The sequence below is a fragment of the Setaria italica genome, chromosome V, assembly GCF_000263155.2.
Source record: "Setaria italica strain Yugu1 chromosome V, Setaria_italica_v2.0, whole genome shotgun sequence".
NCBI lineage: Eukaryota > Viridiplantae > Streptophyta > Magnoliopsida > Poales > Poaceae > Setaria > Setaria italica.
The window spans coordinates 12,400,675-12,410,894 of record NC_028454.1 but is presented as its reverse complement, the minus strand read 5'-3'; the positions used below and the strand labels follow the sequence as shown (position 1 = coordinate 12,410,894).

The 10,220-nt window shown below is 45.6% G+C and overlaps 1 protein-coding gene across 1 annotated transcript; it reads left to right on the top strand.

The window, feature by feature from the left end:
• Window positions 1-5,365: 5,365 nt before the first annotated feature.
• On the top strand, window positions 5,366-9,741 carry LOC101774082 (monoacylglycerol lipase). Its single transcript, XM_004968484.3, has 7 exons — window positions 5,366-5,967; window positions 7,516-7,554; window positions 7,665-7,735; window positions 8,129-8,193; window positions 8,271-8,360; window positions 8,594-8,686; window positions 9,113-9,741. The coding sequence occupies exons 1-7, from the start codon at window positions 5,543-5,545 to the stop codon at window positions 9,527-9,529; spliced, it is 1,200 nt and encodes a 399-aa protein (XP_004968541.1). The 5' UTR covers window positions 5,366-5,542; the 3' UTR covers window positions 9,530-9,741.
• Window positions 9,742-10,220: the final 479 nt, after the last annotated feature.

Genomic DNA, 10,220 nt, shown 5'->3' with positions numbered 1-10,220 from the left:
GTGTGGCAGCTGGGTGCCTACGACGCACGGGTCGCTCGCAGCGCGGGGACGAGCTAGGCGTCGAGTGATGAGAGCATCGCATCACATCACATCGATCATATGCCGTGGCGTCGGCGTCGGCGTCGGCGTCGCGTTCCGCTGTGCGTCGGTCACCGCCGTGTTGTGTTGTGCCAATAACTACGGCAGAGGCGGACACCGCCGGCTGAAGGTGACCTCTCTCGCTCGCTTGGACGATCGACGCCGCTGCTCGACTTTAATTTTTCTCGCATCATGTCACCAGACGCCTGCTGAACGATCAACAGCATATTCTGCCACGAACTCTGTGGCTATGGATGCTTCTAGACTCTAGAGGTTGTGGCTCTGCCAGCAGATTGTGTCTTGCCCATTGCTTCGTGGTTCGTAATGACTACTTCCTCCCTAGTAAATTACCATTAAAATACATAACTTTTATTACGTATCTACTATCTAGATACACGTACATTTAGGTTATAATTTAAAAAAAACTAAAACGAATAGTAAATTGGAATGGAAGGAGTATTTACCATGCTACTCGCCAGCTTAAAGTTCCCTCATTGTAATTGCAACCGCCAAGCATGCCAGTATTTGGTGTTACACATCATTTTGGTTTAAATACAACTTTACATGATGATAATAAACAATCAGCCACACAAGACTCTCTTGAGACCTCCGCGTCGCCCTCCCTTGGGCGACTCGGAGGGCGATACGCCGCCGCCGCCACCACCGGCCCCCGAGCAACCGCCCTCGTCGGTTGCTGCCAGCCCCTCTCCTCCCACTTCTCCCTCTGACCTCCCCCCTCCCCCTTTTCCTCTCCACACTTGCACACGCCATGAGTTTAGGGAGTGTTTGGATCCTGAGCTAAAGTTTAGTTCATGTCACATCGAATATTCGGAGGCTAATTAGGAGGACTAAATATGAGTTAATTATAAAACTAATTACACATATGGAGGCTAAACGGCGAGACGAATTTATTAAGCCTAATTAATCCATCAGTAGCAAATGGTTACTGTAGCAGCACATTGTCAAATCATGGACTAATTAGGCCTAATAGATTTGTCTCACCGTTTATCCTCCATCTGTGCAATGGGTTTTGTAAATAGTCTATATTTAATACTCCTAATTAGTATCTAAACATTCGATGTGACAGGGACTAAAGTTTAGCCCGGGGATCCAAACACACCCTAGGTTGCTCGCCCTTCCCCCGGTCACCAGTCTTCCCGCTGGCGAGGGCTACTATGGCCTGCAGATCCGAGGCCGCCGGGCCCGGATCCATGCTCTCCTGGGCTACCACACTCCCTGTTGCCGGAGGGTGGTCAAAGGCACGGTCGCCGCCGTTGAAGGGCGCTGAAGGGTGTCACCGTCGCCGGAGGGGCCCGTCTCTCTCCCCACCGGCTGGGGCTCCCAAGGCCTACTAGCCTACTGATCCGCCGCCTCGGGCCCCGGATCGAGGCTTCCTGGTCCCGGGCTGCTACTGGTCGAAGGCGGCTGCCATCGTCGGTGGGGCCTACCTCCCTCCCCATCGTAGACGCCATCTTAAGGCAGACTGCCTCCCTACCACCGCCACCCCTTCAATTCTCATTGCACCTGGTGGGCTACGTCTTGCGTGGTGGTATGCTGGCGGCGGCGGTGGTTACGAAGTGTGGGGAGTGGGATCTAGACGAAAGCCCTTGCCTGCATACGGGCCGATGACGGCGACATTCGGATGTCGTTTGTCTCCTTGGAGGCATCATTCGTTCCCCCCTCCCCTCTCCCTTGTGCTCCTGAGCCCGTCAGTGGTGCCCGTGCCACCGCTCATCAATCTCGTTTGGACACTGAGCAGCATCGCAGTGGAGATGGTGGTGGCCTTCTACTCTGCCCGAGAAGAGTTTCTGCCTCTGCTTTAATTTGTCCATCGTCGCTTGGTTGCTCTTGGCGGATGCTTTTGCGGTCACTCTTTGTTGGCGGATGCTTTGCCGCCCATGTTCTCTTCAATAGCGGATACTTGGCCGCTACTATCTCGTGGTGGTTGGTTTGCTTCATACGGATGCTTTGCCGTCTTGATGCTAGTTGGGTGGATGATTTTGCCACCACTGCTTGCTAGGCGGATGCTTTGCTGCCGGGGTCGTGCTTCTTGAGGCGGATGCTTGGCCACCGTGGTCATTTTTCTAGGTGGATGCTTTGCCACCTTCTCGTTGTGTGTGTGGGTACTAGCTGTTAATCTCGTCAACGTTGTATCTTTTGCAGGATCAGGTGGTTGTCTTTTAGGTTGGCAGGGTGGGTGTGGATCCCTCTTTTTCTTGTTCCTGTGTTGGGTTACTTGCCACTTTCTTAGTGGTGCGATGTATTTCTGCGCTATGAGGGTTCTCTCAGTTGCGTCGCTGTAATTCTCTTCCTCTTAATGAAATACGTGCTAAGATACGGTCACGAAAAAACAATCAACGACACGTGTTATTTTTCTTAATTTTAGCAAGAAGGACCATATGACTTCTTTTTAGTCCCTTCTACCTAATATAAGTGGAAAAAAACACGGTTTAATTATAAAAAAAACCCTAAGAGACTGAAGCTCATGGTTGTGACATGGATCCCATATCTCCACTAGAAACCGAGGCGCAGCGTTGCCACGCCAACTTTGATTAGGCCAGTGTTTCTGGCTCAGTAGTTGTCCAAAGTTAAGAATACTTGCTCAAGACTTACATACTGCTTAGCGCTATATTAACATAATAATAGAAGTGACTGTGATATGATCTGTTATTATACATAACAAAAGATTAATCTAGTTGGCGTGAGGTTGTACAACTCCAAGGACAGTTTGGTCATGCTATACCCGTACGTGGTGTGGCCCAATCCCGTATGTGCTTGAAAAAACTAATCAATTAACCTTGAAACCATTCAAAACCTGCAAATAGTAACGAGGAGTCACATATGAACTGCTTGCAGACATTTCAGGCTATGTACTCCCTCTGTTTTTATTCATAAGGCGTACACACATATCAAGATTCAAATTTTGTATTTGACCAATAATTTGACTATTAATTTTTTATTTTTATAATGTAAACTTTATATGGTTGGATTCGTAATCAAATATACTATACAATAGTTATAAGTAATAACCATTCAACAATATAATATAAGATAAATGGATGGTCAAAGTGTTATTTGGAAGATCGTGTCAAATCATACATGGATTATAAAGACGAAACAGTTTCAGTAGGTTACACATCTCATTCACTTATTATCTAAGTATGAAGCAGTGGGTAGACTCCTCAAAGGATGTGCTGTAGATTCAGCATGCAAGCTTTTAAGGCAAACTTTGTATCTGAAAAATTGGTCATACGAAATTGATTTATTTTCTTTTTGAATATCTAAATATGACTGATTATTGAATAAAACTCAATTATTGGCAAATCTCTGTTTATCTTGACAGAACAAGGAGATATATATTTTTGTTAAAATATATAATTCATTTAAGCTTGAAATGGACTTCTCAATGAGGTAGTTTTTTCTTCCCGTGGTAAAGAAACAAATAGCTAAACCTGTTGAAATTACCCTTGCAGAACTGAGAGGATTAGCATCAACCCTTTTACTTGTCTTGGGAGTAAATGTGGATCAGTACACCGAAAATAATATGTTTAGGGGACTATAAACAAAATATCTCAGTTTCTAAAAAAAATGCATGTAATTGGCATCCTAGCATTTAAGCTTTGATCTTAATCAGACTGCATGATCCGTCAGCTTTAAAACTGTTACTTTCTTGAACATACATGATAAATCTCGTCCCTTGTTTATGTTTATAATAAATGTCTTTTACATTGGTGTCTGAATTTAAACATAGTAATCCTTATATATATATGTCATCTTTTGAACACCTAAGAATTCAAAACCAATAAAGACCGTAAATTACTTATGACCTTAGACGTTTGGTTTCTCGAGCTAAAGTTTAGTCCGTGTCACATCGAATATTCGAAGGCTAATTAGAAGAACTAAACATGAGTTAATTATAAACTAATTGCACAGATGGAGGCTAAACGACGAGACGAATCTATTAAGCCTAATTAATCCATCATTAGCAAATGGTTACTGTAGCAGCACATTGTCAAATCATGGACTAATTAGGCTTAATAGATTCGTCTCACCGTTTAGCCTCCACCTGTATAATAGGTTTTATAAATAGTCTACGTTTAATACTCATCTAAATATTCGATGTGATAGGTGCTAAAGCGAAGGAAACCAAACGCCCTCTAAGAGTTAACTGTAACTATGTGCCCAGATTAACTCTGAATCGCTTCCAGCTCTTAACAATAGGGTTGTTCGGCTGGACTTATAAGCCGGCTGAAAAGTTGAAACGGCTGATTTGTTGTGAGAGAAAGACACTGTTCGGTGGCTGAGATAAGGTGAAGCGAACAGAGCGAATAGTAGAGTGGATTGACCTTGGCATGCTGGTATCAGGCATTTAGGGATGATACAGCTCCTATGCTTGACACTGGCACTAATCTTGTTCTGACTGACGCAATCAAACTATCTAATCAACTTTATGGCGCACTCCCTTTAACTCAGGACTCTATGCTATCATGGACCTTTGGCAAACTTTGTGCAGCACACCTTGACCATTATTTCAGAAAATAAAAAGATTGCCAAAATTATTACTTTACTACTAGGGAAAAATATTTCTTTAAAAATCCTTGCATCATTCTCCGCTTCCAAGTTTCTGTAAATTAAAAAGTATAAGAGGGCTTAATTACGTAACAAAAATAAAGGTTTGTACTGTGCACAATTGTTATATTTGTGTGGCATTTGGTCGAGCTAGAATCAATTGGACCTGCTGCTGGTGACCGGCAGCGCAGGTTGCTGGACCTGATTAGTTGCTTGGTAGATTGCAATAATGGAGGAGGCCTAGATGGAAGGATCACGTTGGTGTCTTCGCGTGTTGCCTTGTCAGGGACTTCTTCGTTGGATGGTTTGTTTCCTCGGCAGATCGGAGCTCGCGTACTAGTGCTAGTAAGAGTGTAGGCGAAGGACCTGGCGAGCAGTAAAAAGGCACGGCGATTTATCTGGCCGGGTTAGCGCCGCCAGGGAAGCGTCGCCGCAGGCGTCGAGTACTCAGGAAGGGCCTTGAAGGCCAGGAAACGCTAGCTGATGGACCTGTCAAGGAACGGCCCGATTTTTAGCGCAGATGATCCAGCGGTCTAAAATTACTGTAGAAGTGGCCCAATATATGTGTCAGGTTTCGGTCATTAGAGGATGAGTCCTGCCATGAATGATCAGCAGCTGTGCCGTGGACCCGCAGTAGCGTGTGGGCCCATCGGCCAGCCGATGGCTTCAACCATTTTGCCTCCCGTCCCACGAAAGGCGAGAGCGAAACGAACGGAACGGGGGAGAGCGCAAACCGACTCGTCGATCCAAGCAAGGCCGAATTCCAGGAAGAAGCCAGCCGCGCGTCGTCTTCCTCCCTCGTCGCTCCCTATAAATACGCGCGACCGCGTAAGCCGCGAAGAAAAAGTAAAAAGGGAGGAGAAGAGAACTAGGACCGACCAGCGGCGGGGCGGCGATGGAGAGGGGCGGTGGCGGCGGCCGCGGGGACGAGATGATGATGACGTCGGGCGCGACGGGCCGGATCGTGCCGGTGTTCCGCTCCGTGCTGTCACGGCGCGCGCTGCTGCGCGTCGCCGTGGCGCTGCACTCGCTCTTCATCTGGCTGCTGGTCCTCGTCGGCGAGCTCCGCCGGCGCCGGTCGGTGTCCGAGGCCGCGGCGGCGGACGCGGGGGCCGGGACGACCTGGAGGGCGCGGCGGCGGCAGCGGCAGGCCGCGGAGGAGGAGGACGTGAGGCGCCGCAGGGCGCTCGCGGAGGAGGTGGCCATGGCGGAGGACGCGGCCGCGGAGCAGGGGACCAGGTCGGACACGTTCCTCGTCGCCGGTGCCAGGAGGAACGCGCTCTTCTGCCGGCTCTGGGCGCCGGCCTCCAAGGAGATGAGGTGAGCGCGCCGCGGCGTTTGCGATTAATTAGCTTCCTTGGTGGTTCCGGCTGTGGAAAAACTGGCCGTCTCTGTTTTTTTTTGTTTGTTTCTGGAGGTTTCGTTTTCACCGCAGGCATTTCTGAGTTTTAATTTTTTTCATTTCATTGGTGGGGTGGTGGGGGAGGGTACTTTGTGGCTGTGATTTCACGCAAACTGGCCGCTCTCGTGTGAATATCTTTGCATCATTTTAGTTCTGTCCGTGTCTTTTCCTTAGGTTTCGAAGTTTCTTTCGGCATTTTATCGTGAACTTTATGGGATTTTTGGTTCATGAACGATGATCCCGGAGAAAGTCGAAACTTTTATCCATTTTTTTTTCCCCAAAAAGCAGTCTTTTGTTCAATTTACTCCTGGATTTCGGCCTTTGATGGCGATTATTGGTTGTTGTGAGCCTCGATATTGTGATTTTGAACTGTTCATATACAAATAGCAAAGCGCCATGAGCACCTATTTAGGGTTTTGATCATCAAAGAAGAGTGTTTTACACGACACCTGATGCCATTAGCCAAACTCTGTAGAGCTTGTGGTTACTTCTATCTTAGCCTCGCAAAAGTCAGAATAAAGACTTGCCGTGGAATTCACGTCAAGTACATCCACTTTGCGCAACGTCAGTAATTCAGTATTCTTGCATTCATCGCACCGCCTGGGATTGCATTGAAGCTGTTGATTACGCCATCTTTTCCTTCATTTTGATTCTGGTTCTGTTGCAGTTAGGTTGTTGGCTGGCTGTAAGGTCAAATGGATTGGTTGTCATGCTTTTGCACATGAGTTGTCCTAAAAACCGGACTGTTTGGCTATACCTGTCATGGATTCTTATTCCGAGGATATGGCTAAACTTGTGAGAGCCTAGAATGCATAGAATTTTCTGGAACAGCAAGCAATTTATGAATAGTGAAAAAGAGGGCAAAGAACCTTTATACATTACTGAACTTTAGAATCTAGATGGACAACTAAAGTGCAATGAATTAGCAGAATTAAAGCGGTGCCTTGTCTGCAATATTGGAACTTTTGCTCTATCATATCTGTCAATGCTCCATGATTATTTTTTTCTCTGAATGATAAGGGCTTCTGGCTCAGAACTACTTAGCTATCAAGAAAAAGGCACAGAATTTTTAATAAAATCTGGGTGATGATATCTTTTATCCAGATCATCTGTGGGACTTATTCTTGTCATGCCTCTGTGCCTAGTTGCATGATCTATGTTCTCAATTTTATAACACCATAGTCAAATGTCCACCAAACAAAAACTGAAAAAAAGGCAGGAAACCGGTTTAGGTAATCCACCACTCCTAATGTTTCTGGTTAAACTATGTTTGGTATTGTTACATCATCTGATGACGTGGTTCGAACATCTCATTTATCCTCTTTTGTAGTACATTGGAAATGTGAAGTATGATTTGAACCTTCGAACGTTGTTCTGAGTGCTAATTGTATGTCCCATTGTGACACAGTTATGCAATTGCTTTCCTGTGAAATCTTAACTGATTAGTCTTTCCTCTCTTACTTCAGGGGCATTTTGGTCATCATACATGGTCTGAATGAACACAGGTTAGGAAATCATGCTGAGTCCTTTTTGTCATCGACTTGTGATGTATTTCTATGTACTTCCCTTGTATTCAAAACCATAATTTTAATATCATTGATCTGCAAATTTCCAGTGGAAGGTATTTGCACTTTGCTGAGCAACTGACAGCATGTGGCTTTGGAGTGTATGCAATGGATTGGATAGGTAAGGAGCACTGCTTTGGGTATTCTGAACATGCATATGCTGTCTGAGATATGTATGGTTTGGCGAAAGATTGGTGCTTCACTTAGAAACAAAGAATGGAGGATCAATCAGCTTCAAAGCTAGTTAGAAATTTTACCTGATTGTTTCTGCTACCTGATTGTTTCTGTTTAATGTTACCAAAAAGGATAAGGCAAACTTCATTTCTATCAACTGTTAGTTTTTTATCTCTAATGTCACCATGCTTATAAACTATTCACACTTGTTAGCAAGGCTGTAAAGTAGCGTGACTTTATCTCCGTTCATTTTGCAATCAGTTTTGCCTTGTGAACATATGACTATTTTGTGTTTGCATCAAACGTCAACAGGCTAACTCTTGCTTACTATGCGTGACAGGGCATGGTGGGAGTGATGGCCTGCACGGCTATGTGCCTTCACTAGATTATGTTATCGAAGACATAGTGAGTCTCTATTTCTGCCTAATTCGTACTTCTGTCCCTGATGTAATACTTGATTGACATTAGTATTTTTCAAACAGGAAGTACTTCTTGACAAAATTATGATGGAGAATCCAGGGGTCCCTTGTTTTCTTCTGGGTCACTCTACCGGTGGAGCTGTAGTCTTGAAGGTACGCAGTTATGAAATTGAACAGTATTTATCTACCGTATTTAGGCAAGGTTTAGACACTGACCCTACTTCTCTGGGCCTGTGAACAATGGATACCCTGACGGGCAGAGAAATGGTGCAAAACCTTAACAAAGTAGCCTGGTTGAAAAATGGTTTGGCTGCAGATTCTCATTTTACACGTTTGATGTCCGTTTCTTCTTTCATTGTGCTCATCACTAGCTTACAACTTGGCAGGCATCTTTGTACCCTCATATCAGAGAGAAACTGGAGGGGATCATCCTCACATCACCGGCTCTGCGTGTGAAACCTGCCCATCCTATTGTTGGGGTAATGCAACTACTCTGTTTTCCTGTTTGTTCACAACTGAAGTCCATATGACATTAAAGTGTACTTCAGATCAGCAAGTTGGCCATTTACTAAATAATTCAGCATATCCATCATTGAAAAAAAAGTTGATTTATGCTTATTACCATTTCAGTACCATGAAACTTCTCTGTAAGACAGTGACGGTTATAGATTATTGAACACTAAAGCACAAGGATACACCTTCTATGACTCACTTTTTAAAGATCAGTTGAGGCAAGGCATGTACCTTGTTTTTCGCGTCGTCACTAAAAACAAATTCTTTATTAGTAAGCTGATAAGCTCTGACCTGATTTCATCGTGAAGGCCGGCATTTTTCTAACACAGCAGTATTGTGTTCTGTTTACATCGAAATGTTCAGACTAACTGAGGCTTTAATGGACCATGCAGGCTGTGGCACCGATATTCTCTCTGGTAGCACCCAAGTTCCAGTTCAAGGGAGCAAACAAGAGGGGCATCCCCGTGTCCCGCGACCCAGCTGCTCTGCTTGCAAAATACTCCGACCCATTGGTCTACACAGGCCCGATCAGGGTTCGGACGGGCCATGAGATCCTGCGCATCTCCTCCTACCTTCTGCACAACCTGAAGAAGGTCACCATCCCGTTCATGGTCCTGCACGGCACGGCGGACCGGGTGACGGACCCGCTGGCTTCGCAGGACCTCTACAAGGAGGCCGCGTCAAGGCACAAGGACCTGAGGCTGTACGACGGGTTCTTGCACGACCTGCTCTTCGAGCCCGAGCGCGACGAGATCGGTGCCGAGATCATCGGCTGGATGGACGGGATGCTCCGGCGGCAGGCCGTGTGAATGGCAGTTGCACGGTGGTTTTCGCAATTCATTCTTGGTGGTGTTTTTCAGAAAGTGATCTATAGATTTGGGTGTGGTGTTGTGATTCTCTTTTGAATTTGCAAGCGGGAAGAGATGATATCTGTTCCAAGATGCAAGATGGATGCAATTTGTGTTCTGTAACTATCAGTATAATAACGGGGAGAGGAGTATGCATTCATGGTTTTTGAATCCTTTTGCCGACTTTGCTGGGGCTCTTGGGGCCAGTTTTAGCAAACTGTCGCTGTTGAGCTTGGTGACCGTCGTGTCCAACATTATAAGCAGATATGAACTCTGACTTGCAGGTAGTATCCGACGACCAGACGACCGGAGCATCTGCAAGCGGAGATCCGAGGTACCGCCTGGGGCAGGCAACTTCAAGACCGTAGATGGAGCTTCAAAAACTGTGCAGCTTGATGGAAGGAAATCAAGTTGGTCCCACCACTTTACTTGCGGGTCCCACTGACCTGCCTGCCTAGGCCTTTTTTAGTTGCCAAAATTAGGAGTACCAAAATTACTGTGCCGACACTGTAGCACACTTGTGAATTATTGTCCAAACATTGACTAATTAGGCTCAAAAGACTCGTCTCGCAAAGTACAACAAAACTGTGCAATTAGTTTTTAATTTTATCTACATTTAGTACTCCATGCATGTACTGCAAGTTTGATGTGA